We start from the raw sequence: 27,410 nt of genomic DNA, 5'->3' as shown, positions 1-27,410 counted from the left end.
CAGTCGCAATCCCAGCCTGCACGATATCTCCGAGTCTACCTGGAGAGTCGAGGTCGGTCTGGAAATGTCCGCCCTTCGAGGACTCTTCTATTGGGCAGGGAGTTGAATGGAATAGTTAGTTAATGTGCGATGAGCTTAGTCAAGAGGAGAAGAACGGGCCCATTAGTGCTGAGTTCAAGCGGTCGAAGTGGATAGCTGGCGAGCGACATCAAGACAGTGAAAGACGATAGAGTACTGGACCAGCGATAGACACCTGGACTGGTGCGATATTGTTGTTGTTCCCACCCTTCTTTTTCTTCTCTTCCCCTCCCTCCACGCTTGTTTCTGCTCTTCATACCTTGCTCTTATTTATGCTTCACTCTCCCTGCGCGTGTTGGCTTTCTTTCTCTTCCACGTGCGAACCCTTCCCCCTTTCCTTTCCTTTCCGTTCCCTCTGTCTTCTTCCATCCTCCTCTCTACAGTCTTTGAGCCTTGTATCATCCACTTGCAGTCATGAGCGATCCTGTTGACGCGGCCGACTTGGTGGTCGTGGCTCAGGCTCACGTCCCCAAGCAGTCTCTGGACCTCGCGCCAGTCAAAGAACACGAGACTACGGTGGTTGCTACAGCTCGTAGACTTGATGATCAAGGCCGTGAAATTCCGACTGAAGAGGAAGAACACACTCTTCGTCGCGTCGCTGGCAAGGTTCATTGGACTGCGTACACGATCGCCTTTGTCGAACTCTGCGAGCGTTTCTCCTACTATGGAACCACTGCTGTCTGTCAGTATTGAGCCCTTCTCAGACTCTACCTAATGGAGAAAGCTCACCTTATCGCAGTCGTCAACTTCATTCAGCAGCCTCTCCCCGATGGTTCGAGCACTGGAGCTGGTCACAGTGGACAGTCTGGTGCCCTAGGCATGGGTCAAAGAGCGTCTACTGGTCTGACAACTTGTGAGTATTTTGCCTCTAAAGCGTTTACCATCTGTCTATGCCTGACACTTGCCATAGTCAATACATTCTGGTGTTACTTGATGCCTATTCTGGGTGCTTACATCGCCGACGAGTTCTGGGGACGGCTAAAGACCATTCAGGTTTCAATCGCCTTCGCGATGGTTGGACACATCATCCTGATTATATCCGCCTTGCCATCCGTTATCGCGCATCCACATGGCGCTCTGGGATGCTTCGCCGTCGGTCTGGTCATCTTTGGAGTTGGTGTCGGAGGTTTCAAGTACAGATACCCGTCTCCTTGATGTAGATGTGAGAGAATGCGCTAACACACATGCAACAGGTCAAACATTGCGCCTCTGATTGCTGAACAGCACAAGGAAACAAGGTCCTTCATCAAGGTGATGCCCAAGACAGGCGAGCGTGTCATTGTGGACCCTGCTCAAACGGTCACTCGAATTTTCCTGTACTTCTACTTCATGATCAACGTCGGCGCCTTGGTCGGCTCAATCGCCATGGTGTATGCCGAGAAATACGTGGGATTCTGGCTTGCATTCCTTCTCCCAACCATCATGTTTGCGTTCTGCCCTCTTGTGATCTTTGCATGCCGCAACAAGTACGAGGTCACACCCGCTACCGGCTCGGTCTCCGTGAAAGCATTCAAGCTCTGGGCTTTTGCTCTAAAGGGCCGCTGGTCATGGAATCCCGTGAGATTGTTAGTGGTCCTCACTTCATGTCGATCTCTCTTCGTACTGACAGTTCCTTCGTAGCGTGCGGAATTGCCAGTCTCCCGACTTCTGGGAGAGAGTGAAGCCCAGCAGGGTTCAAAATAAACCAGAGTGGATGACCTTTGATGACCAGTGGGTCGATGAAGTACGCAGAGCTGTCAAAGCGTGTGCTGTTTTCCTCTGGTATCCTGTCTACTGTATGCATCTCCACATTACAAACGTCGTGAACAGGACTTAACCGAGATATATAGGGTTGGCTTATGGGCAGATGACCAACAATCTGACCTCGCAGGCAGCCACGATGGAGCTGAACGGTGTTCCTAACGACTTGATCAATAACCTGGACCCTCTTGCATTGATCATCTTCATTCCCATCATGGATCAGTTCATCTACCCCGGCATCCGCAGGATGGGATTCAACTTCACCCCACTCAAGAAGATCTATGTTGGCTACTTCCTTGCCTCCATGTCCATGATAGCGGCTGCCGTCACGCAATACTACATCTACAAGATGAGCCCATGTGGCGACCACCCCAGCGACTGTGACAAACCGGCACCAATCAACGTGTGGGTTCAGACTCTGCCGTATGTCCTGATCGCTTTCTCGGAAATCTTTACCTCCATCACAGGTTATGAGTATGCATTCACGAAGGCTCCCAAGAACATGAAGAGTTTAGGTACGTCGTCGCTCAGGGTCAGTGACCAGCTCCATCACTAATCTGTTGTTACAGTCCAATCGATTTTCCTCTTTATGAACGCGATCTCGTCTGCTATCCAGCAAGGACTTACTGCCTTGTCAACCGACCCGCTGCTGATCTGGAACTATGGATTCGTGGCCGTTCTGGCGTTCGTTGCTGGTAACCTCTTCTACCTGACCCACTATTCGCTGGACAAGGAGGAGGATCGACTCAACAATCTCGAGGCTTCGGCGTACCTGGGTCCCAATCCCGGTGCTCGAAATGAGAAGATTGACCCGGAGGCGTAGACGCTACTTGACTTACGGAGTTTGAGTGAAGGGAGGAATGCTAGCGTGGAGCTGGGGCTTTTTCTATTGTACTACCAAACTTGGTATGTACATCTACTAGGTATGCAGGACATGCGAAATAATTGAAATGTAATGATCTTTATGTCGAACACTCGATTGCATAGTACACTGTCATGTTGAGATGGACATCATTCGTAGCCCGAACATGGATGGAAAATGAAAAAGAAAAGACTGAAAGAGATGAGATTGATTGAACATATGCTGTACATCACCATTATACACGACCATGTATCAAACATGGAAAGTTTTGAAAAAATCTAGACGCCATATCCCCCACACAAGATGCAAAGAAGAGAACAAAGCAGGACAGGAAGTCTAATGAGTTAAAGAAAGACCAGGGCCCCACGCTTCAAGTAGCTCCACCAAACAGAAATCCACGAAGAGACAATTCACTTCTTTTCCTCCTTCTCCTCCTTCTTCTCTTCCGTCGGCGCCGGCGCAGCCTGCGCACTCACGTCATGTTGATGCTCATGAGGCTTCTCATACAGCGACTGATGCTTCTGCTTCAACCGCTCCTCCTCAGCAGCAACCATATCCTTCCACAGATCGCCGCTCTGCGGATCATGCACCGCAGCCGCCGTCGGAGTCGGCGCCGCCTCCTTCTCCCCGGCGGTCTTCTTCCCCTTCTTCGCAGCATCCAGCAACCCCCTACCCTTCCTCTGATCCGAGATCTCAAACGCCGCCGACGCAACCAGCACAGCGAGCGTCAGACCCTGCGCATACACACGCGCCTGCACGATCTTCTGCGAACCGGTCAGGTACGGGTTGCGGCTGACCATGGCAAACGAGCCGATCATGCTGGCGACCCACGTGGCGCCGACGATCTTGTACTTCTCGCGGCGCGCAAAGGCCGTCATGCGGTCGACGAAGCTCATGCCCGCCAGCTCCTCCTGGCGGAGGCGCTCCTCGCGGGACTCGTACCATTGGCGTTCGACGTTGCGGGAGGCTTCGAAGGAGCGCGAGGCGTGGTCGGCGGCGATGATGCCGAAGAAGGTTCCCGAGGAGGTTACCAGGAAGGACTTCATGGGGAGGGTGAGGTTGCGGATGGTGGCGTAGCGTCGTGAGGCGGCCATCACGCCTGCGACTCCGCCGACGAGACCGACTACGCCGCCGAGGGTGCCGCCCTTTAGGACCTCTCTGATAAATCAAGTTAGTAAACCGTTCAATTCGGTCTGATAGTTTTGAGTAGGCGATCGCCTAGAAGAATATTGCGTGTACGTACCTGTAGTGAGCGTCTTCTTCTTCCTTGCTAAGGATCTTCATGGTGACGGTATTAGAATTTTAGTGTGTATGGTAGGTATGTATGGACGGGGGCAGAAAGTGAAGTTAATGATGATTCTATGTATCAATTGCAGGATTGAGGTGAGAATGGATTGAGAGAAGATAATATAGACCAGGGAAAAATTCGGATGAGGGCAAAATGAGGTCAGAACGAATACAAAGACCGAACCGAGCAGCATAGGCCGGGTGACGTACAATAAATGTCCACGAGCGGGCGGGATCTGCTTCTCTGCCGGATCGGCGATTGCTCGGGAATGCCTTCAAGCTTCCAGGCGGTCGCTGATTATTAACACTCACAGTAGTTTGTCTTCTCGCACGAGACACACCAGAGTAGAATCTGCTAATCGGGTACGGGACCAATGAAAAGCTCTGCTTTTGCTCCAACTCCGGATGGCATGATTGTTTCCTATGAACCCGACACCACCCAAGGACTTGTCTAGTACACATAGAGTAGAATAAGTAATCAATAACTAATCCATTCCAAAGGCGCCGTTCGCGAACATAAAAACCAGTGACCAGAAAAATAGAAATTGTGTCAGAGAAAGATGATTCCGTCGTTCCAACCGTCTCACGCTCGTACTGGGAGAACAATAAAATGACCAGAGCAGATACAAGAAAATAGTAAGGTGAGACGCCAACGGATCTGCTTCCGAATTTAGCGTCGCGACCCCTTCGACGCAGCGATCTGTCGGGCCCGCATTCTCCGGAATCGATCCTCTCCGCTGGCTCCTAATGGACGTGCAAACTTGCTCTCCTGCACCACAGTTGGGCGGGGAACAATAGTGTAACTGGTATGGGTAATCTCGGCACGGGCACGGTTCGCCAACCGGGGAGGAAGGAGTTCTCGAGAACGAGCTTCTGCAACGCTCGCCTGAGCAGATGTGGTACGAGTGGTGAGTTTCCTGTAGTATTTGTGAGCATGCGGACCGCAGTAATTATGAACAAGAACAGAAGATGTCATACCTGGGATCATATTCAGCCTCCTGGTAGACCCGCTTCGAGTAGTCGTCGCTGCGCTGTAAGATGGGGCGAGTCCATTCGGCGAGCAGCCGCTCAGCCATACGTTTGATGCCAGGCTCGGGACGCTTGCTCCTGGTATAAAACACAATCACCTTGCCAATTCCACTAGCGATCAATGTCTCCTTGTTGATGGGGAGTTTGCCCAATGCGGTCATCAAGTCGCGTTGGATGTTGTAGGCCGGCAGCGATCCGTCGTCGAGAGGTTCAAGGAAGAATTTGACGGCCTCAAGAAGATTGATTTCAGGATCGACGAGACTGTTGACGTATTGGTTACGGTTAAGGAGCGACACCACCTCCGGCAACATCTTCAGCTTGTGCATGGCGGGACGGCCTTCGCGTCGATTGTTGGCGTCCATCTGGGCAGCATGTGTCATTCTCTTGCGCATGTCCTCAATTTCAGCATCGGCCATTTGCTCCAGATCCTGTGTACTCAGTTAGCTACCCTATCCTGATCTCGTAAGTTCGAGAAGTATAAACATACGATGCCATCCGCCTTCCGGAAGCGTCTCTTTGTGGGTTTCTTCAAAGCTTCATCCATAGCACGATCGAGAGCTCGGCGACGACCTATTCGTCCATAGTGTCAGTGTTTGTTTCACCCTTTCACCCTCAAGATACCAAAGACGACATACGTGTAGCAGGGTCCAGCAACTCCTCATCTTCAGGAGTGGCGTCTCTCTTCTTTCGATCTCTGCGACGGGACTTATCTTCGCCCTCGTCCGCACCTTCTTCCATATCCCTCCGACGGTTCCTCTTCTCTCTGCGCCCTTCCCTCTTCCGCTTCGCCTGTTGACCATCTTCCTCCGTCCGCTTGCGTTTATGGCGACCAATTAACTTGAGGTTATCCTCGTCGATCGCAAGCTGTGGACGATCTTCGATGTCGACATTTTCAGGATCAAAGTCCTCGAACTGCGCCTCATCTACTTCAGAAAGAATAGACTCCTCGTCAGAATCGACCCCTGTGTCCTCTTTGTCGGCCGGATCATCTTCATGAGCGTCGGCTACCGACTCTGCCGCCGGTGTTGCTGATGCTGCTCCCTCTTCATGTGCTTCCTCGTTGTGGTCCTCGTCGCCGCCAGGAGTCGGGGCCTTCACTGGTTCCTCGGGCACGTCTGTCTGGGGCTCGTGGTCGGCGACGAAATCGGTCGGTGACGCGGACTGCATTTCTGGGCTGTCGGACATGTTGTGTGTTATCGTTGGTGATTGTAGACTGAATGTGTTGATCTGATGATACCAGAGTAGGTATCGGAGCGCCCGATGCGGCTCCGCTTTCAATCACGATGCCTTCGGTTGTGAGGACGAAGTAACGGAGCAGTGGCAGAAACCAGCTTCGAGAATGTAGACTCGAAAGTACAAAGCTCAACGAGTAGATGCAACAGAATATGGAAATGAGAGAAGAGAAAGTGAAAGATCCGGAGGCTGGTATTGCTGGCCTTGGGAGATGTCGCAGCAGAAACAGCAACAGCAGAAATTCCGCCTCCGCTACGTGGTCCGTGCGTCCGCATTTCGACTCTGCAGTTGGCATATCGATTCTTCTGACTCCGGGATACAAGTATACCACTCTATCTCTCAGTATACTCCCTTTCATATAGAAAAGACTCAGATCAAAATGTTTGCTCCCGGTAAGTCAACACTACATCTTTGCACCTCAAAATCATCTGTCAACTCGAGTCCTACCCAGCTTTAAGCCGTTTACTAACATTCTATCTCCAGGTCAAGAACAGCTTTCCAAGGAGGAGCTTAGAGTAAATTCCCCTCTTATCCCCTCGAACGTCCTTTGTACGCCGTAATGCGCATTGCTCGAGACGACCTCATCATATACGTTGTTGCACCTATAAATGCTAACTGCAATTCTACAGGCTGCTGAGGCTCAGGCCAGCCAGACCGTCCGGGCTGCTATCACCGGCGGTATCCTTCTCTACCTTTGTGAGTGCTCATGAATCTCTCCTATCCGAAGGTGCCGCAGGAGCTAACCAGTCAATGTATCAGCTCCCTTCGCCGTCGATTTCGTCAAGAAGTTCCTCTAAATAGCGGTTTCTCCATGTCGTTGGATAGCTCGTTCAACTCGTTACGACGATGACTTATGGTGGAGATTAGTCTTGCTTGAGTTCCAAGCATAATGTATTACTATTGTACATGGGTATTTTTGGGTTTACCGGGCACAAAGAAAATCGAACCGAAAAAAAGTAAAGCTTCTGTTCAACCGCATTGGATAGGATCATGTAGATTAGGGCCGACTGAGATCGATGCAGGATATCAGCTCCATATAAATCGGTAACTCCATGACATACAACCATTGCCAGAATCGAGGATGAAACGCCATGCGCCAAATTTTACATTGCTCGCTTGATCACGTTAACCTATCTATCTCAATGATCCGCCGTTCCCTGAGACTTCTGTGCCTCTTCAAAGTCCTTTTTGACCGATTCCAACTCCTTTTGCAGATGTGTGATTTGTGCGTGATAATCGTCCAAGATCTAGGATGAATTAGCAATTGACCATAAGGACGCTTGAAATGCAGTGCTATGCAAAGGAGTAGACAAACCTTCTTTGCAGTCTTCATGGTACTCTCGTCCAACTCTTCTTCACCCTGAGCAGCCGTTGAAGCGCCCGCCTTCTCCATCTCCGCCTGCAAGCGTTTCGAGTGTTCCCGGATAGCCAACATGCGGGCCCAGATTTCCTCAGCCCGCCCGTTGAGCGAGGGATTAAAGACGGACCGCTCCAGCTGTGCGAGCTTCTTCTTAAGCTCTTCCTCTGCCTCGTCCATTGCGTAGCCTCTGTTCCTGAGCACTTGAGTCTTCGCCGCCAAAGCGAGACAGCGCTTGCTTAGAACTAGGTGTTTCCGACGACAGTCGGCGATCTTGACGGATATCTTCAGGTCATGGCGAGACAGCAGGTCGGTGAGACAGTTGTTAATCTCATGGAGGCGGGTCTGAGCCATTGTGAGGAAATCCTTTTGTCGCTGCGCTCGCTTGCCGAGCTCCCAAAACCCTCTCACCAACACGGGCACATATCCGGAGCCGGGTCTTTCGCGTAGAGCCTCTTCCCATTTCGTCTCGTCGTCCTCCGCGGTAGGCTGGTAGAACGGAGCCTGATCCCCGACATGATTGTACAGATAGGTTCTGAACGGCGACGCGCGACTACCGGTGTCCCATTTGTTCTTGACAATTTCTATTTGCATGGGTACAGTTCGATGTACTGTGGTAAAGTTAGCCTGGCGCTCAAGTCTGCACAATTTGACCACCGAAACGAACCTCCTGTAACAGCGCGGCCGGGTGACCACAGGCTAGAGCCTGGCTGCTGTGTTGTGGTTTGTCCCAATTGGGTCTGCTGTTGACCTCCAAGGACGGATCCACCGAACAAACTCTGCTGCTGAGGTTGTTGCTGTTGTTGTGTCGTAGCTCCCAGGCCTCCGAATAGCCCTCCTCCTTGTTGCTGAGGCTGTTGCTGCTGCTGCTGCTGCTGCTGCTGTCCCAATCCTCCAAACAAGCTGGCCCCCTGTGGCTTCTGCTGCCCAAGTGTTGACCCAAACAATCCTCCACCGCCGGTCGTCGTCTGCTGCTGCTGCTGTTGTTGTTGTTGTTGTTGTTGTGTCTGGCCTAAAGCACCGCCAAAGAGACCACCAGTCTGGGGTTTCTGCTGCGTTGTAGATCCGAACAAGCCTCCCCCAGTCTGGGACTGAGTCTGGTTTGTCGTCGAGGACCCAAAAAGGCCACCAGTCTGCTGCTGTTGCTGTTGCTGCGGCTGCGATGTCGCATTGGATCCAAACAGACCACCTCCTGTAGAGCTCTGTTGGGTTTGTGGCGATCCAAATAAGCCACCACCGGTGCTCTGCTGTGTTCCTGTCGTACTCGAACCGAATCCGCCAAAGGGACTGGGTTTATTTGCGGTAGCGGACCCAAACAGTCCACCACCTGACTGGGTTTGCCCTCCGAAGAGAGACATGTCGAAACGGATTAAATGAAAGCGCTGCGCTCTGGTGCAGACACTAAATAACGCGATTGAGCGCGAAGGCGGGCGGAAATTATGCGATTCAAAGCTCCAGCAACGGTTACACTGAGGTGGGTTGAGAAGGTTCAGACAAGCGAGGGATCGCCGGGCCTGCTTTGCGTTCAATATAGGAATCAATCAAGGATATTCTCTTAGCACCACATTGTAAGGAAAGAGAAGTGGCCCGGCAAAAGAAGTCGGTGTGTATAAAGACAGCAACACCTGGAGCTTGTCAACTTCACTGGGAGCTGCTTTGTTTTTCGCGGTTGTATCACGTGATTTATACCTGACCAGACACAATGCGAAATAGTCAACACTTTGTCAATGCGAGCAATTGACAGATGAGATTATTGATTAAGCTACATGCTATTAACTATTGACAATAGTAGGTGTATGATGCCATTGGTTTCATCAGGAACACATTGATACCTGGTTACCTAGGCACCTAGACCATACTGCAGCATCTGAAGTCTCGCAGACAACGGCATCACCTTACATAATCTACACAGCATCCAATCAGAGACACGCAAAAACCGACCCTTCCAAACTCGCAGCTCCGTCCGTTCTGAACCGGTCACTCCATTCACGAAATCCCGCCCGTCTCTCTGTAATTGAGCATATCCCCCAGCCAGGCAGCCCGTCAAGATGTCCCGGAGAGAGCCCCAGTATGTTTCTCGCCCGATCCTGCCTTCAATTGAACCCTCCACGCCCTTCCCCGCAAGCCCCGGCGAGAAACTAACCAAGCACCCAGGTTCAACCAACATGTCCTCGTGGACACCACCCCGATGCCCAGCGACATCCCCAAGGTGGAGGAGATTGGAGCAACGTCCGCGCCGCTGCTGAGCGCATCCTACTTTATCGGCGACCGCTGCAAGGCCTTCAATGACGATTTCATGAAGTGCAAGGCCGAGGCGAATGGCCGGGGAGAGATGGAGTGTCTGAAGGAGGGTCGGAAGGTTACCCGCTGTGCGGCGAGTGTGTACGTTTTTCCTCGAGTCATGCTTGCGTTCAGATTCTATGCTGGTCGTGCCGGAGTCGGTCCGAGGCTAATCAGGCATATCGTGGCACAGGATCAAGGACATCAACACCCACTGCTTGAAGCAGTTCAACGCTCACTGGGAATGCCTCGAGAACAACAACCAGAACCTATGGGAGTGCCGGAAGCCCGAGATGGAGCTCAACAGCTGTGTTTTTGAGAAGCTGGTATGCCCCGTATTCTCGGCTCAATCCACCTCTACAACTTCGACAGACAGTATTCGGGCTGTGCTGACAATGAACAGGGCCTCAAGAAGACCATCCCTGGAGCCCCGAGGGCCAGACTCCTGTACATCTGCGGCCCAAGCAGCTGTATGCCCAGTTCCCCGGTCCTCAATATTAGGGTATCTATGTCTTTTCCTAATTCCCACTCCTCGTTCGCTTTCTATCGTGGAATCTCGGTGTTTCTGATCGAAAGGCTTGTCTGTGTATATATTAGCATCAGGAATGATCAATTGTTTTATCACCTCGTTTCTACGGAGCATAATCGGTTTCCAGGACTATGGTTCTGAAGTACTCCAGGTTGATGCTACATAATGGATGCGTCTAGTATGCATTAGAATACAGTATACCCCTCGGATGCATGCGTACTTCAAGCCATCGACACCTGCTCAAGGAAGTCCTGTATGTTTAGAATATCCAACCGTCAATGATACAAGAAGGAAAAGGTCCAAAACGAAGGAGAGAAAATCAGCACGCCTGACAGGATGAGAACCCATGTGATGGAGACATAAGAAATTCAACACAAATATGTACTAGAGAAAAAGAAAGGTACGCGACGGTCCCGGTCAATCAGGCGATATCTAGTCCGGGAAACCGTCGCAGGGACTTGAGTTTGGCCAGGCGAGTCTTCACCTCCGACCACCCGACTTTGAGCTTCTCCTCGAGTCGTCGGTCGCCCTTTATCCGCATCCAGATCAGGACCATGCCCAAGATTGCTAGATCGAAGATGATCTGCCGCAAAGTCACCCAGACAATCCACTTCAGCCAGGTCCAGATCGCAGACCGGCGACGGCTTGCCAGCGCCCGCGCCTCCATCTGCTCACGCACCGCGGCGATCTCGGCGGTCATCTTGGTCAATGCCTGCTCGACCCTCCGTCGCCATCGGCGGTCGCGCTCGCCGGAGCTTACAACGCGGTGATTCTTGTCCCCTGCTGCTGTCGCTGGTTGCAATCCTCGCGTTCGCCCTCGGGACTGCGCTTCGTCGGGATCATCATCGAATCTGTGGCTGTTCTGCTGGCTTTGGTTGTTGCTGTTGTTGTTGTCGTTGTCGTCATCATCCTCATAAATGGTATCCTGAGCCTCCTCATACTCTTCCTCCTCATCGTCCTCTTCATCCTCCTCTTCTGGTACTTGTGCCTCCTCATCTGCAACGTCCCTGTTCCCGCGCCGCTCATACAGCCCATCAGGCTGACTTACTGGGCTGAGGACACGCAATCTGGGATCTCCAGGATTCCGCTCCCGACTGTGATTATCCCGCGCGGTAGCAATAATATCCTCGTAGATCGGACGGGCCAACTGGCCCCGATACTCGCATAGTTCGGCTGGGGTAGCGGCGGCACGCCCACATTCTGCATGGGGCTCGACGACGACGAGGACGAGGCATTCGACTTGATCTGGTCCCAGACGAACTCGAGCTCCGCGACGAGCTCGCGCGCCTCGGGGGTCTGCGAAGCGTAGCGATGCATTGTGTCGATGAGGGTGGAGATGTAGCGCCGTTTGGCCTCCGTGCGGGAGAGCCCGCGCTGGGCGTACCATGCGTCCCTGCGCCTGATCAGCATCGGCCGGATATGACAAGAAATAATAAAGCAGAAGGGCCAGCGTACCATTTCTCGCACTCCGCGTAGACGTCTGCGGTGTTCCCGACGGGTCGGTCCATGACGCCCTCCACATCGCCCTCTATGGTATCAATCATCAATCAGCCTATCTATCCGCACGGAAACCCAAATCCCCCCATGTCAAAGAAGCGCCTACCCATGCTCTGTTTGTACAACCCATAAAGCTTCAGTCTCTCCGCGGCAGGCGGTCTCGCGGTGCCCGTCCGCGGGATGCGTTTGACGGTATTGAGGGCATGGACGAAGACTCGATCTAGCAAGCAAGCGGACAAACACATCAGCACCCTGATGCACCCCAATCATCACAAGAGACGCTCCTGCGTCCGGTACATACCCACAGAGTCCGACATGGTGAGATCCGAAGCCTCGAACCGAGCCTGTCCTTCATGAGAGCTGACAGGGAGCTTGCGATCGACGTATACCGGCGGTGGCTTCTCCTGGAGGTATCGCGCGAGTATCAACGGTGGTTGCTCCAGCTTTGAAGACGGTCCTCCGCTTCGGACGGCGCTGGGACCGGTCGGTAGTTGAGTTCAAAAAAAGGGAGGCGAATGTTGATTGATTAGTGAGGATGATCGGAGCGGACCGCACGAGATCCCCAAGCTTCCCCGGATTTCAGCGCCGACAAACAGCAATTGGATGGTGGTTGGAGTAGGAGGTGAAGGGGTATGATGGTCGGAATTGGAGATTGAGGTTCTTGTATCAGATGTTGTATTCTCCCTTTTTTTGTGCAATTGGCGGATGATAAGACGGGGGTGGATGCGTTGGCTAATCGTGTCGTGGGGAGTGATTGATTGCTTAGATGTTTGCCCGAACAGGTTGTACCGCGGCTCTCGGAGTCTCTGACAGCTGGGACCTGTGATTGACAAATGACTACCAACAGCTCCCCGTCATCGTCAACAGGACACTTGACATGTCCGCGTTCCTAGTAAATATTTCAATAAGTTTATAGCCAAATAAAAATATTTATGATCAATTGCGCCTCGTCAATTCACTTTATGTGACTTGCAACTTTATTGTGGTGATACATATAGAAACATATGGGTGCTCGATAGATACTTTCATCTCCACCAGGCAAAAAAAAAGAGGTCATAACAAAAAGAAACTAGTACAAGATCATTGCTCCACCTTCTTCGTGGACATCGATTCATCCGAATATGCATTCTCGGCATCTACAACCGCCTTCCCGGTCATCACAGGCTGCGCCCTTACTTCTTCGGCCGACGCAGGCGGTCCGGTGAAATGCTTGCGCGCATAGACTACATACCAAATAATGCTGATCGCCGCAAATCCCGCGAATACGACGCTGGCGTAGTTCATCGAGCTGGCAGTCACCGGCAAAGAGACGGGCATGCAGAAGAGGACCACGGCCAGGACAATCCAGCACACTGTGACCGCGTTGATCGCGTACCCGAAGGCTCCGAGAGAGAAAGTAGACTCCTTGAGGTCCTGGCGCCCGCGGATCATGGAAATGAAGATGGGAAGACCGTACGAAGTCGACAGGCAGATCGTAGCGACACCGGTGAACGAGTTGAAGGCCGCGGTCGAGCCGAAGTAGATCAAGCCCAAAAGGCAGTCGACCGCTGCAGAGAGCAAGATCGCATAGACGGGCACGTCCAGGCGCTTGTTGACTTTGCGCCAGATGCGGAATCCGGGGATGGCCCCGTCGCGGGCGAATGCGTAGGTGCACCGACTGGCCGCCGTCAGGGAGCCAATACCGGCGAACATGGCAATACCGAGGATGAGGAACAGCAAGCCGAACCCACCGCCTGCCGAGCCAGTTGCTGTCTTGAAGATGAGGCCGATTGGTTGGCCGCTGGCCACGCTGAGGAGGTCCTTCACGGTTGGCAGAACGAAGAGAATGGGGATAAGGTAGATGAGACCGGTGAAACCAGCGGCGATGACCGACAGGACGATGGCCTTGGGGACCTCCCGATGAGGATTCTGCACTTCTTCACACATGGCAGCGACCATGCCGTACCCCGTCAAGGTGTAAGCTGCCTGCAGCAAACCGACGAAGAAAGCCCATCCAGAAGGCCTAGGGAGTCAGCATTTCAGCACTGGATGAAATTGAGAGACAACTCACCAGCCACTATCCGACGCATCGTAATGCCCAAAAACAAACGCCGCATCCCTCCGATTATCCGCCATCGTTAAAAGGACGATCAAGATGATGAGCACACTAGCCGCCGTCCAAAAGATACACACTTTGTTGATCAAATCCAAGTACTTGGAGAAGAAGATGTTGACGAGCGCACAGACGAGCACCACCGCCCAGAACATCAGGATGGTCTGCCACGCATTGGCAACAAAGTCCTCATTCCACAGCGAAATCGCGCTGAGAATCAGCTGTCCGGTCGAGAAGGTGATGCTGAGGGTAACGGTCCAGTTTCCCACGAGCGTCAACCATCCGTCAATGAAGGACATCATCGGGGCCCATTCCTTGGTCGACAGCATGGCGCTCCAGTAGTACACGCCGCCGGCGGTCGGGTAGACAGCGCATATTTCGGCCAGCGACGCGGCGATCGCGATTGAGATCAAGGTGACGAGAACCCATCCCCAAATAATGGTGACGGATTGACCGTCTGTCAGTGTGATGTACATGGTGGTACTGAGACCGAAGGGAGCGGCCATGATGGCAAAGGAACTGTTTGGACGCGCGAGCGATCAGCAGCTGCACCAGAGGCACGGAGGGGGATGAAGGTCATGTAGAATCACGCACAGTCCGAGAATACTCATCATGCTCAGATTACGAGGCAATTCGCTCTTGTAGCCCATCCTGGCCAGCGCCGCGTCGGCGCTGGCATCAACGGTGGCCTCGTGCATGGCCGAGGTGGCGTCTGAAAGATGGTGCGGGGAAGTTTTGAGATCAATACCGATGTATATCAAGTCAAAGGGTCAGATTGTAGATATCAAATCAATTCAGTGATTTATTCCAGTAAGGTAGTGGTGATGTGAACACAGAGTGTCCCGGGATTGAGACGATCCGGTCAAGGGGGAATGAGTGGATATTTGAAGGCAAGACAAGAAGATAACATCTCCACTAAGTATGACCAGCTAGATTGAACACGAGAGATAGTCCAGGAATAAGCTCCCGCCGTTCATAGATAACCAAGAGGACCTGCTAAGGGAGGGTCCAAATTCCACTACTACTAGCTTCGAAGACAGTGGACGGTGTCTCGTGAAGACTTGGCGGGAAAGGTATGGACTTGACCCCGCATATCAGCGATGGAGACGGTGGATACTACCGTAGATAGGCACTGAGCCGAGGGGAGCTCAAAGTCTGACACAGGCTGGAGAAGCCGATAAGCAGCGGACAGATAGCCCCATTGCGGCCGGTTTCGGGGCTCTTGACGGGCCAACCTCTCACCACTCACGAGGCCAAAGGGCGGTCCGAAAGCGCGCTGTGTTACGGGAGCGCGCTGATAGAGCCTGGGGACAGAGTAGTTTTGAGTGATATTACTGGGCTTATCTATGATGCCGATATGATTCTGCTATCTTCATTCTACAGAAAAATGCACCACTCAGTCATGCTCTCAATTCCTAGCTACACAATGATCATGTTCATACAATACTTGAACCATTAAACCGCTCGACTACTAGAAAGTTGTCTAGCGTAGTGGAATAGTTGTGCAATATATTAAACAATCAATCCATGACTAACAGACTTTCCTCCACCCTAGGAACTATTCGGTACCGTCCTAAGAGCACCCAACTTGGACCATCCACAGCTTTCTAGGCTTGTACGTCGCTTATTTTGCGGGGGAGATCCAACCAACAGCTCAAATCCAAAATCCAAGCCCCAAGCTCTAGAACAGAGACCGTGCCACTGTCATGAAAATCATGGATGGCACCGATGGTTGTGGGACCTGGACCTTTCCCCAGCTATCCCATGGCACTTATCTGGGTCTGACCTGAGCGGTCCCCAGTCTGGATCATCGGCTCGCTCGGATATCCATCCAACCCCCAGTCACACCAAATACCCCAGATTATCTTCTGTGGTGGAGCGTGCTACTTTTAGGCATGACTCCGTCTGTATGAGATGCTTATCGGGCGCGATCAACGTGTCATGGATCCATGCTGGCGCTTCTTTCGGATGCAGGGTGGGTGGTTAGAGCCGTTACCTCAACTCAGAATCTAACCTTGCTTGTTGAGGGTATGTTCATAAGCAGGCCGGCTTGCGTCCTGTAATCGAGCATGTGGGTGGTTAGAACGCAATGCCGTAAATAATGGCCTCAAATAGTTGCACTAGTGTTGGACACATGATTTATAGAGTACTTGAAGACATATGAGGTATATCAGTTCAACTGACCTCAAGGAAAGAAAATCCTACCTAGGTAAAGCCATCAAGCTATTACCAAAGCTAACTATAAGTCGTAAGTTGGCGATCGTCGTACGATGGAGCGCTTCTCTCCCATGTAGGGTGGACGGCTAGTCATTGCTTGACTGCACCTCAGGCCCTTACTGTTTAAGTTTGTGAAGAGTACAAAAGGCAAAGTGCTACACTAGCTTGTTCATTCACAGCTATCATTCAAAATACATCATGTCGACTGTCACACATATCGGTGACGGCTGCCACATCCGCTGACGGCTGAGATCACCTAACCTTCTCTCCTGCGGAGAAGAATCAAAGTCATGCTGACTTGATAAAATGGTCGGGGTCCAGCAAGGATGAGCGCCAGTAAAGGAGAAGATAGGAAGGGAGTTTTGGAGGGGGAACTAACGATAAGGAACAAAGAGCATGACACAGGAGGGCAATTAGGGGTATCAAAAAAGGGGATCGAGATAGAGATACTTCATCATTTTATCTCCGTTGTGCTTTTTCAAATTCGCTTCGGGTCGTGTGCTGTGAAGTCCACATGATCGCATGCGAAAAGTAGGCCCAGTAGGTCGGATCATGCTAGAAAGACCCGGCACGGTGAATGAGGACGACAGGGAGGGGAGAGATGGGAGAGCGAAGAGGCGCAAAGGCAATAGCATCATCACAGAAACAGTCATATAAAAGGAGAGGCAGGAGCCAAGTGGGAAGGTCAGTGGCGCAGTGCAGGCAATATGCAACAAATGCCAGAAGTCACGCGATAGGTGTGCCACAGTCTCGTATTGGAAAAGAGGGAAGACAGAAAATCCCAGCGCCGGGTTGCCTTTCCGTCTGACTTCCACTTGCTTGGCATCTGCTCACTCATTGCCGCCTCGCCCTTCCTTTGGTCCATAAAAAAAAGGACGCCTTCGCTTTGAGACCACAAGCAAGGCCTTCCAAGTGCAAGGCCTCAAGGTGAGTTGCAACCAGCCAGCTAGCGTCAACTCCGTTATGAATGGACCAGGACGAGGAGGTGATGAATAGATCGGAAATGTCGACGTAAAAATCCGCATAACAAAAAGAGAAAAACTTTAAAACGCCCAATCATGCAGTCATCAATCCAGATAAGTCGTTACATGAGATGATGTAGCTCATAAGCGGCACGCATGTACAGAGAGCATTTCTATCATGCAAGCACCTTTCGTCACGGGCTGAGCTCCGCGCAGATGTCATCGGTGCCATCTAAGCCAAAGCCGGCCATGTCGACCGAGTGTAGAGAGCCAGGACCACGGCCCAGCGATATGTCAGACGAGGCATAATCGTGCTTAAGTCGCTCGTGAGGGCCGAAGAACGGTCGATTCTCCTCATTGGGGGTATTACCATCTCCCGCTGCCCACGGGCCGTGCTGCCAGAACCGAGTGTTCGCCTGTTGATCACCGAAAAGGTCATGATGATCGTGGTGAGCTTCAGGCCCGTGACTGGTGAAATCATTGGGCGACTGGAACCTCAGATGCGACCGACTGAAACTGGAGCACGGAGAGTCTGCGTGGAGGGGTAGGTCGAGACCAGACAATGGCAGATCCTCAACCGTGGTAATGTCGATAGTCGGATTCTCCGTTTGTTGAGCCAGCGCAGACGTAAGTCGAAGGTTCGAAGCCGAATTCTGACGGCTGTGGGGGCCGAACGCTCGATCGCTCGCTGCACGAAGCTGCCACAAGTCTTAAGGATCTTCTCTTGGTCTTCGGTCGACAGGCTGGCAAAGTAGTCGTTTGCCAGGGAAGGCTTGGGCAGCTCTGGCGCACAAGGAATAAGTTCGTAAGTCTTCTTGGCGTACTCGGTGAACCCGGATGGCATATCGTAGGGAGACTGGTAGACGGTCGGAGCCTGAGCACGCTGTTGGTCAAGGTAAGCATACTTGCCGGCCAGTTTGGCCGAGGCAGCGCTGCCTTTGGCGGTAGCCTCCTGCTTGATATTCTCGGACTCTCTCTTCTGCAACACATCCAACCGCTCGCGGTGACTGACAAGTGAGAACCGGAGCATCTGCAAAAGTCTGGTGACTTCCTCCGATCGCATGTTCAGCGGTTGCAATGGTAGCAAGGTCCCATCAGGGGCCCTAGGCTGTACACGCTGCTGGGCCATGGCAAGCTCGAGCTTTTCCAGACCATTAGGTGGTGGAACCGAGCCCATGGGACCCAGCAGTGTCTCAACTACCAGCTCAGGACTGACGATGGTATACCCGGCGAAGACATTGGCATGGTCGGTGATTTGCGCCAGGCGACGGCGAGCGATGAGCTCACGAACATTGGCGAAGGTATTGGCGGGGAGACCATTGGCGGTGGTGGCGGTGGCGGTGTTGTTGTTGTTGTTCTGCTGCTGCTGCTGAGATTGGAGGGGTTGCGGAGAATGGTAGAAAGGATGTTGCTGTTGTTGGTGGTGGTGGTTGTTATGTGCTTTGATGACTTGCGGGTACGGAGCATGGCGAGCGGACTGAGTTGGTAAGGTTCGATAGGCCGACGGCATCGCAGAAGCAGCAGCAGCAGAAGCAACAGTCGAAGAGGAGGAACGAGGGGCAGCAGCAGGAGGAGGAGGGGCAAGAGGAGGTCGCTGCAGGAGGGAAGGGCGGTTGGCAGCAGCAGCAGCAGCACTGGCGGCGGCAGCGGTAGCGGCAACAGCAGGAGAAAGGAAGTGGTTGTGCTGGCGAGGAGGAGGGGCAACGGCAGACGCAGACGCAGATGCATACTGAGGGAAATGGTGGGGGTAAGAGGGGAGTCGGGTCACCAAACCGCCAAGAGACTTGACACTGTCCAGGAAATTCGAGCGCGGGTTGTGGACAGACACGCTAGGGTTGTGTGTATATTGAGCCCTACATTCGGTCGATGATTGCCCCATGTAATACCATATCTGCTCGACCTTGTTTAGGTCGACATGCAATGGCGGTGGGGCTGAGACGTGCTTAGTTACGTCCACCGTCTCGAACTCAGCCCACTGATACGGCGATCGTCCGTCGCCAAAAGGATTTCCTGCCACCGGCACCGCCGATTCCAACTCCTTCCGAGCATCGGGCTTGCGAGCTAAATGTGCTGGCAATGGCTTTGTGCCTGGTGCCAGAGGCGCGAAATTACTCTTGCGTACAATGAGTAGCCATCTGTATGGCAGTTCAATTACGTCTCTGAATAATCGGTGAAGAGAGGAAAATATCGTCAGCCAGAAAGTTTGTAAATATTCCCGATGGGGAAATTTCAAAACAATCAAAAACAAAAGACTGTTGGAGCAAACTTACCCTCGTGGAAGAATCTTCACCAACAGAGTTCGTTCTTGGGGCCGATTTTGCAGGACCACTGCACCGTTAATCTCCTTGTCTGCCTGGAATTGCACGAGATCTCCTGCTACCAGCCGCTGGGCAGTCGCATTAACCTTGCGGTCATAGTCGGCTGCGTCGTTGGTCATCCAAGTTGGCCTCTTTTGGCGATGGTATTTGCACTTGAGGTCGACACTTGGAACAGAGTACTGATTGCCGTCGTCGGCGATCACAGCGATGGAGCCGTGTTCGACTTGGACGCCGGCCAGTAGAGCACATGTGGCATGGTAGGATCGTGTACACTTTCCGAAGTTGCATTGGAAGCAGGCACCGCGGACCTCGCGGCAGAAGAGACATTTGAGGCCCATTCGAGCCTTGGGAATGTAATCAATATCACATACTACTTCCTTTCCGGACTCGTCGCGAAGGATACTGGTCTCTTCGGTGTACAGGGCACATCGTCGGTGGGCATGAGACTTCCCGTCTTCGGTCGGCAGAAGATCTTCATAATCCAAGTCGTTCGGACATAGCACGCAGGGCGCCTTTCGAGGGATCTCGGCGTTAACTCTCATACGCTTCGCTTTGGTCGTTTCACCAGGATGCTTGCGTTTCCGACCGCGGGTTGACGTCTTCTCAGGCACACTGCGGGGCGGAGTCAAGAGATCCGAAGCACCTTCTATCACGTCCATGTCGCTGTCGAAGTCATCGTAGTATTCGGGTGTCGCCTCCCCGCGCAGCTTCCGCTCGATTTCGTCGACGTCAATCCAAACACTGTCCGCTTCACAGTTGCATTTCTTAGCCACGCGACCGTAGTCGAGCCATTTCTCCGTCGCGAAATTGACAGACTCGGCACAGTTGTACCCCAAATTGAAGCCAGAGTGGTAGCCGTACGGATAGGTGATGACGAATTCGCCCTCGTAATGAACCAATTTGTTCACAGTGATACCGTACTGGGACTTCAAGAGACTCGGCGAGACAAGGTAGGTCTTGTGGCGAAGAAACTGGTCGCAGGATTTTGCATCGCTGGGCCAGATGCCTTGGGGAGAACGTGTCAGTATCGCCACAGCGCCGAATGAGGCTTGAGCGGTGCCAACTTACTCTTCATAACCTGTTCAAAGCGAGGAGCGTCCTCTTGCGAGATACTGTACCATTGTTTCGGAGCACCAAAATGAATGTAGTTGATGCTGTAGAGATCCACGTCTTCCAGATGCCATGCGAAAGTAGCCTTCCACATTCCCAGATAAAGGTAGGCAGTGTTGACGCCAGGAACCTTTTGTCCGATGACATCCAGCAAGTTGGGTAACTTGGCGACGTTCCACGACGTAGTGCTGTCGTCGAACAAGGAACCGGGCATATCCGCTCCGTATAACGGGTTGTTGAACATGAGCGATTTCCAATAAGCAGTCTCGAGCTCTTCACAACGTTCTTGCGTATATTCTTCCTGATCGTGGATGCGGTAGTCGAAGTTTTTGAATGCTTCTTCATCGACGAGATCGACGTTGTCGCCCTTGTTGTGCTTTCTTCGCGCAGTTACGGACTTGGGCTGTCTGCCCTTGGGCTTAGGTCCCGGTAACGACTCGCCATCGCTCAATTCCTCTGACTTCGTCTCGACTGGATTAGACTCGGGTGATACGGGTGTTGGAGGACCTTCCGGTTTCGTTTTTTCGAGGACATCGTCCGCAGGCGGCTCTTCCTTCACTTTCACCTGGTTGGCTCGCTTTGGTGGCCGACCGGGTCCACGCTTTTGCGAACTTGACCCGGTGGTCTGAGGCTTGGGAGCCGCAGGGGTACGTGTGACTCGTTCCTGATTCCGACGTCTCTCGCCTCGCCGTGCAGGCGGCTGATGACTGCTCTCCTCGCACAAGGCTTTCCATTGAGGAAGATTGTATGTCCGTTGTCGTTCGATATTTGCCTGAGTATAAGTGCCGTGAGAGCCGTGGAATTCTTGCATGATCGGATTTTTCACACGGATTTTCTTGACGGCTTCGTCCAAGGGCGGTTGAGCATCAAGCCTAGATTGAGAAACGATCAAAACCAACTCTAGAACAACAACGTAAGGGTCCGGGATTCCTACCATTCCTTGGGAGGAATAACCTTGACTATACCCGACCGCATGCCGTATTGGTCGACTTTTCCGATGAACGACTGGAAATCACGAAACTGTTCCATCGTCTGCCGGTTGCCCCGTCAGCTCGTGATTTGCAAGGAGGGTATCCCATGAGATCGCAAGACTTACCGGCTTGAAGACAGGAATCTTGCCGCCGCCATAGTAATGGTCAGGCTCAATCACGTCGTCTTCTCCTTCAACCGAGTCCTCAAATTTGACGGCAGAGGCACCAGAATCCAACTCGAGGTCTGACAGCTCGGAGGGAACACCGTCTGGGACCTCTTTCTTGCCGTTCGCGCTGTGCGGAGGTGTTATGGAGGCGGCATCGTTCGGACGACTACCGGCGAGGGAAGCGAAAGGAGGTTGATCAAGCGCTGCCGCCATCATCTCAAACAAGATGTGAAAACTTGGACAGGATTTCGATGAAGATAAGAGCGCCGTCGTCGGAAACTGCGACCGCTGATCGACGGCGAGAAAGGGATTCCCAGCGGTCGGGGAAGGGAGTGTTGAAAGTTGGCGAGCTGAGAATCAATATATCCTGCGGCGTAGGAGGATCGTCAACGTTGCGATCGTAGAGTTTCGTCTTTCCGATATCTTTTCGATATGTCGCTTAGAGAGAAGGGGAAAATCCGTCGGCAAAGGGGTGGTTGGAAAAAAGTGAAAGCAGCTGGTGTTGAGCTTTGGTTCCTGAACAAAGGGTATATCTATCTCAATGACAAGAAAGCCATGGGAACAAAGGGAAGAACAATAGGCAGGCAGTGCTGAATGAAGCGATAGAGAATTAGCAAGTCAATAATGATGAGATTGATATCACCAGTATTAGGAAAGGCCGAAAGCAAGCAAAGCAAAGGCCCCTCTCAGTCTCCGGTCTGCGAGATTGGAGCGAGGAGATTTGCCGTGTTGCAGGACCAAGCAGCAAGTGATACGACCAAAGATTGCAGCTAAAGGACTAGCGGAAAGGCGATGTGGGAAGCTAAGGGCAGGGAAGGCAGGAAGGGCAGAGAACCAGAGATAGAATGGGCCAATGCCAGCGTCACGTCGGAACAGGTCGATAGTGGAACCACCGGACAGAGCACGATGGCCTGACGCTTGGGAGAACCACAAAGAGTTGAAGTGGAATTTGCAGGATGGGAAACGCCAGTGAGAATGAGAGAATGATGGAAGGGATGCGTGTGGGTGGAGAGCTGTGGATTCTAGTAATTCGAAGAGTATGTAAGTTGATGATAGCCTGAGCGCCTGAAAATCAACCCAAAGGAGTCTTAAGGCACCCAACTTGGCAAGGAAAGTGGCTGATGGCCTGAAAAATATGGTGACTAATCGACAGGATAAATAACTAGTTAGTTACAGGGCTGTAAGGTAACTTTGGCGGCTGCGAGTAGATCATAGCACACCTGCGGCGTCGGAGCCTCGAAGAGAAGTAAATCAATTGACCTACCTGACAGATATCTCCAACAACGGGAATAAAACCTGGAAGAAGTCACTACCGACACCACTATTACTGCACTTCTGAGAGGCTAAAATGGAGTGCAGCCAAGCTAAATAATACAACAATCGAGGCTTCGCTTGTCAAGGCTCAACAAAAGTGTATAGTCACGTGAACCACGTGACGACACTGCCAACAATAGCAACCCTCAGGATAAGATTTACACGCACAGAGCAGCCAGCAATATGAGAGGTACAAGGCTGCGTAGGTAGTTCGGGTACCAGCGGACCGGCAAAAAGCACTGATCTCATCAGTCATCAGCGCAGAGTCTAATTCGACAGATAAGGGAATTAGCCGTGCTAAAAGCGGCAAGCTCCTTTTTCGGCTTATCATCCTTTGACTCAGCAAACTATTACCTAGGCACCTTAACCTTCGGGAGCTGAAGCTCAGCTCGTACGAGAATAACAATGTCAATAATGACATGATCATGAAACCGCTATGGCTGCAGCAGAAGAATAGGCCTTCTAGCTGCTATTCAAATCACATGTCAACACTATTCACTCTCAATTGGTGGAGGAAACAACACCATCATATTGATTTTTATCAAGACAAAGCTCATACTAGGAGCTCTCCTGCAGCATGGATCAGTTCTCTCGCTCCTAATGTCCAGCCATCTAATTCTTCAAAAGCCTCAGATTAAGAAAGTGCCGGTCAAGGTAGCAGCGACAGCCCCAAGCAGACATCATAACAGCTTATCCAGCCGCTCCTACAGGAATTCCAAACTAGCTCAATTGTCCTCCCACCTGCGCATACTACTATTGCCTTAAGCTAATTTCCTCGTCCAAGGACATCGGCAGTGATACACTTCCAATCGGACGATTAAGCCCAAGGTGCATTTAAAGGATCAGATATATCTACATGTATATAGCCATCGAGGGCCGGATCTGATTCATGGTCTCAAATCCTTCAGAGTCGGGGCTCATTGAACATCTCTATTCATACTAAAATTGTCTAGGGCCAGTCACAGGCTCAGCTGATCCCTTAAGGCATGTGTGGTATGGGAGATGGCAGGATATCAACATCGTCGCCAGGTGCTCTTCTTCGAAGTGATCTCTCTGTACTGTTAGTTTGTTGGAGAATGGCAATTCCCTCCCTACCGGCAATTCATGCACTGGTAAGACCCTCACCAAGCCAGACTTTACACTCTCGGCATTCTCTTCCTCTTGCACCTGTATAAAAAATGAATTCTTTGAGCGGCATTTGGCCGTCCTGGGATAACGGTCTGATGGAGAAATCGCAGGAACCTCTTGAAATACGCAGCTAATCTTGCTTGCAGAGAGAGAGCCTTAAAGCTCTGCATAGCCCTTGCATGATATTCTTTCTCGTGCGTTGTAAGTGCCGTGGTATGCACGTCAGAGGCTTACTGTACGGCTTGGGTCACATGACTTCAAAGTATGCAGTGATATATCGCCAGGCAGATCCAGCTGTCTTATGTTGGCTGGGCAACTTGAATGTTTTCTGAACAAGAACGATATTCTGCGTTGAGTATTGTGTAGAGAATAAACAGCTGAGGAAGATCTCATTGGTATATAGCTATACACAAATCATGGCATCATGCACAGTGAAGGTGAAGGTGAACGAACATAATATATATGCCAAAACCATCTGCAAAAGAGCGTCATAACGGACCAGTCACCAGTATAACATCAGTTTTCATTTAACCGCAACTTCTTTCCGATGAACCGACGTTTCGCAGGCTTATCGGCTCGCTCCCGGTCGACACTCAACCCTTTAAGAGCATGAAGCAGCATGCCCGAGTCAAAGAAGCCATCTATCGATCATTGTCAGCAAATGTCTTGGAAAGGAACAACTTCTCGAGAGACTTACATCCACCCATGCCATCATCCTCGATATCGCCACTGTCCGTAGTTGGCGTATCTGTACCCCGTTGCATCAAACCAGAATCGCCGCGGACTAGCCGGCCCCGGCGATTATCGTTTTGGAACCGCTCGGCAAGCATCTCCATCTCCCGTGCCCTGCTAGTGCGAGGGCTGACCGCCTTACGGTTGGTGGCGCGGAGCAGCTTTCGAATCTCGTACAAATACGACTCCAGCGTTTGCATCAACCGGGCAGTCTGCCGGTGCTTGGACGAGGCACAGATCGAGATAGAATCGTCTTTGATGATGTAACCGATACCAAATCCATCTGCGGATGTCGGTCCAAAACCAAAGTGCCTCAGACTCGGGTTGCCGCAGTTGGACGTGGACAAGATCGTATTGTTGATTTTGTCCCAGCCGGGATCGCTGAAGATGGCCGGAGTGGGCGGCAGTGTGCGAATACCGCGGTAGCTATAGCCGTTCGAGGACAGGCCGTCCTCGGACATGGAGGACGACGTTTTGGGAGAATCGATGGCCGATCCGTTCTCAACAGGGCTCGAGTATCCGTTGGATCCACCTTCAACGCTATTGCCCGCTGACGGACTGCCCTCGTCGAAGGATCTTTGCCAAACACAGTACAGGGCATACAAATGGCGATCCTGTCCCTGTCCCTTGGAGCATTCCTTGGTGATGGCGGTGTGCTTTTCAGTCGCCTTGCGAAGAGCGTTGACCTTCTGCTCTGCAGGGTTGTCGCCCCAAAAGGTCTTCACAAAGTCGACACATTCGTTGGTGACCGTTCGGATGGCTTCCGTCCGGCCGTGCAAGAAGAATTTGGTCATTGCCGGCTCGTATGTGTTTTCGACGCGACCATACAGTCCATAATAAGCGGCTTGAAATGCCATCTGCACAAAGGCATCCGGAGAGAAGCCCATCGAGGTGATGAAATTCTTGCCATACCCTTCAAAGTCGAGAACCGCGAATTCATGCTGCTGGAGGAGATCGGCAAGATGAGACTCGGCAAATCGCAAGGCAATGCTCAACTCGGGAACCATGTCCCACTCGAGCTTTCGCGGTGTTGTGCTGACATTGCCAAAGCTCCGGGGTCACGCTTTGAGGGATCAGGACTGGCAGTTGCCCAGAGCGATGGGGCCTGGCCGTTGATAGTCTTGGCGAAACGAAGGATCGTGTCTGTGTACACGTCGCTAGCGAAGCGCAGAACCGTGTGGCCATCGACACCAGTGTGTTCGAAGTTGATACCAGCACTTCCGTTCTTGCACACAATGATTTGCAGTTTGTCGTACCACCGGTTGGTACAGGTACCAACCTGGACACCTCTGACGACCTCACTCGTACCACAGAGCATGTTGGCGCAAAGCTGCGACGTATTCTCCGGTTCTGTGTCGTCCAGACAGAGAGCAAACAAAGCTGTGTCGACAATGTTTAAGCATTCCGAGTTATTGGACCCCTCGTCCTTGGTCAGGATATCTCTCAGACCCGACCATACTTTCCGATTCTCGGTGCTGAGAACACCAAGGGCACCCTTTGCGGCCTCCTGTACTGGGGTCTGTTCGGCATCGCCAATGATCACCTGCAGGTTAACCGCGATATCCTTCTCGCTCATGATCAAGTCGTTGTTATCGTCAAGAACATCAAACCAGTAGAACTGACCCCGGCACAAAACCACGATGTGTTTTGCGTGCGGGTCCTGGCTGATGATACACCCATTTTCCGTGGGTAGACGCGCAGTTCCGAATAGTCGAGAGTACTGGTACATGCATAGTGGTGTTCCTCGGACCGTGTCAGGTGGAAGCTCCTCCCGCCTGACAGCCCGAACAAAGGAGAGAGCAGACATGACAAGTGAGGCCGCCCGAGTCACCTGATTGTTCCTGGCAGGCGTGGGGTCATCTTCCAGCAAAAAGAACGGGTTAAGATTCAAGACAACAGCTGTGACCAGGTCAGTTCAGCGATCGACTGCTGTAACAAGAATGAACAAGTTCTTACGATTGTCATAGTTCAAGTAAGAGTCGTACCCTATGTGGCTGTATGTTAGTGCAGTTGTATGCGACGCGTTTCAGCGAATACATACAGAATTGTTCAATATAACTCGTTTTGGACGAGGCATAATTCTTCAACTTCTCCTGAAGAATAGGGCCATCTGTCTTGAGGAATTCCTGAACAGCAGCCTTTGTTTCTTCCTGCTCTCGTGGGGTTTGCAAAGCTGATAGTGCTTCTAGGTATTTCTTGCATGTGCTCTCAAGGTCGGGAATAGGCAACTTTGGCAAGGAGTCCTGGTTGGCAAATGTCAAGCTCTTTTTCTCACAGGACTGAGCCGGGGCTGATCCGCCATTCACTGATGTTGGATTGGAGGGATTAACCCTAGCATCGACGCTTGGTTGAGACCGGGGGCTTCCATGGCGCTTCCCATTGGCTTTGGAGCCGTGAAGTAACGGACTGCCATGGACGAGTAGGACATATCGTCAGCTGAGAACAAAAATCACTCCTTCCAGGGGAAAGCACTAAGCGTAGCGGCAGGCGAGGAAAGTCGGGATGGA

General features: G+C 52.0%; 10 protein-coding genes across 10 annotated transcripts; 3 read left to right on the top strand and 7 right to left on the bottom strand.

Annotated features, from left to right (window-relative positions):
- Positions 1-492: 492 nt before the first annotated feature.
- Positions 493-2,641, top strand: P174DRAFT_370608 (putative MFS peptide transporter; the record flags this gene model as incomplete). Its single annotated transcript, XM_024822340.1, has 7 exons — positions 493-760; positions 818-931; positions 989-1,211; positions 1,272-1,643; positions 1,699-1,853; positions 1,908-2,333; positions 2,388-2,641. 7 exons carry the CDS (start codon positions 493-495, stop codon positions 2,639-2,641), a joined length of 1,812 nt encoding a protein of 603 aa, XP_024682739.1.
- A 10-nt stretch (positions 2,642-2,651) lies between these two features.
- Positions 2,652-4,047, bottom strand: P174DRAFT_441426 (HIG1 domain-containing protein). The gene is made up of 2 exons (XM_024827307.1): positions 3,924-4,047; positions 2,652-3,838 (listed from the first exon to the last, which is right to left on the bottom strand). Exons 1-2 carry the CDS (start codon positions 3,962-3,964, stop codon positions 3,091-3,093), a joined length of 789 nt encoding a protein of 262 aa, XP_024682738.1. The 5' UTR covers positions 3,965-4,047; the 3' UTR covers positions 2,652-3,090.
- Positions 4,048-4,637: 590 nt separating this feature from the next.
- P174DRAFT_460243 (transcription factor SPN1) lies at positions 4,638-6,181 on the bottom strand (the record flags this gene model as incomplete). The annotated part of the gene is made up of 4 exons (XM_024829863.1): positions 4,638-4,884; positions 4,946-5,424; positions 5,484-5,566; positions 5,632-6,181. 4 exons carry the CDS (start codon positions 6,179-6,181, stop codon positions 4,638-4,640), a joined length of 1,359 nt encoding a protein of 452 aa, XP_024682737.1.
- A 427-nt stretch (positions 6,182-6,608) lies between these two features.
- Positions 6,609-7,026, top strand: P174DRAFT_420699 (uncharacterized protein; the record flags this gene model as incomplete). The annotated part of the gene is made up of 4 exons (XM_024824887.1): positions 6,609-6,621; positions 6,713-6,744; positions 6,859-6,925; positions 6,989-7,026. The coding sequence occupies 4 exons, from the start codon at positions 6,609-6,611 to the stop codon at positions 7,024-7,026; spliced, it is 150 nt and encodes a 49-aa protein (XP_024682736.1).
- A 183-nt stretch (positions 7,027-7,209) lies between these two features.
- P174DRAFT_441424 (putative nucleoporin) lies at positions 7,210-9,203 on the bottom strand. The gene is made up of 3 exons (XM_024827306.1): positions 8,254-9,203; positions 7,545-8,197; positions 7,210-7,476 (listed from the first exon to the last, which is right to left on the bottom strand). The coding sequence occupies exons 1-3, from the start codon at positions 8,942-8,944 to the stop codon at positions 7,369-7,371; spliced, it is 1,452 nt and encodes a 483-aa protein (XP_024682735.1). The 5' UTR covers positions 8,945-9,203; the 3' UTR covers positions 7,210-7,368.
- A 431-nt stretch (positions 9,204-9,634) lies between these two features.
- On the top strand, positions 9,635-10,367 carry P174DRAFT_460241 (coiled-coil-helix-coiled-coil-helix domain-containing protein; the record flags this gene model as incomplete). Its single annotated transcript, XM_024829862.1, has 4 exons — positions 9,635-9,654; positions 9,741-9,968; positions 10,060-10,175; positions 10,270-10,367. 4 exons carry the CDS (start codon positions 9,635-9,637, stop codon positions 10,365-10,367), a joined length of 462 nt encoding a protein of 153 aa, XP_024682734.1.
- A 165-nt stretch (positions 10,368-10,532) lies between these two features.
- Positions 10,533-12,625, bottom strand: P174DRAFT_441422 (acyl-CoA-binding domain-containing protein). Its single transcript, XM_024827305.1, has 5 exons — positions 12,194-12,625; positions 11,999-12,112; positions 11,851-11,923; positions 11,587-11,788; positions 10,533-11,554 (listed from the first exon to the last, which is right to left on the bottom strand). The coding sequence occupies exons 1-5, from the start codon at positions 12,207-12,209 to the stop codon at positions 10,817-10,819; spliced, it is 1,143 nt and encodes a 380-aa protein (XP_024682733.1). The 5' UTR covers positions 12,210-12,625; the 3' UTR covers positions 10,533-10,816.
- Positions 12,626-12,838: 213 nt separating this feature from the next.
- Positions 12,839-15,017, bottom strand: P174DRAFT_441421 (putative GABA permease). The gene is made up of 3 exons (XM_024827304.1): positions 14,579-15,017; positions 13,943-14,503; positions 12,839-13,894 (listed from the first exon to the last, which is right to left on the bottom strand). The coding sequence occupies exons 1-3, from the start codon at positions 14,680-14,682 to the stop codon at positions 12,973-12,975; spliced, it is 1,587 nt and encodes a 528-aa protein (XP_024682732.1). The 5' UTR covers positions 14,683-15,017; the 3' UTR covers positions 12,839-12,972.
- Positions 15,018-17,357: 2,340 nt separating this feature from the next.
- On the bottom strand, positions 17,358-21,945 carry P174DRAFT_460238 (putative jumonji family transcription factor; the record flags this gene model as incomplete). The annotated part of the gene is made up of 6 exons (XM_024829861.1): positions 17,358-17,839; positions 17,869-19,322; positions 19,434-20,487; positions 20,550-21,463; positions 21,526-21,623; positions 21,688-21,945. 6 exons carry the CDS (start codon positions 21,943-21,945, stop codon positions 17,358-17,360), a joined length of 4,260 nt encoding a protein of 1,419 aa, XP_024682731.1.
- A 2,742-nt stretch (positions 21,946-24,687) lies between these two features.
- On the bottom strand, positions 24,688-27,331 carry P174DRAFT_460237 (choline/carnitine O-acyltransferase; the record flags this gene model as incomplete). Its single annotated transcript, XM_024829860.1, has 5 exons — positions 24,688-24,812; positions 24,869-25,893; positions 25,944-26,802; positions 26,945-27,286; positions 27,307-27,331. The coding sequence occupies 5 exons, from the start codon at positions 27,329-27,331 to the stop codon at positions 24,688-24,690; spliced, it is 2,376 nt and encodes a 791-aa protein (XP_024682730.1).
- Between the last annotated feature and the right edge of the window lie 79 nt (positions 27,332-27,410).

This window comes from Aspergillus novofumigatus, assembly GCF_002847465.1.
Source record: "Aspergillus novofumigatus IBT 16806 chromosome Unknown P174scaffold_4, whole genome shotgun sequence".
In the NCBI taxonomy this organism is placed as follows: domain Eukaryota; kingdom Fungi; phylum Ascomycota; class Eurotiomycetes; order Eurotiales; family Aspergillaceae; genus Aspergillus; species Aspergillus novofumigatus.
The sequence above is the reverse complement of the archived record's forward strand: the minus strand, read 5'-3'. Positions and strand labels throughout refer to the sequence as shown.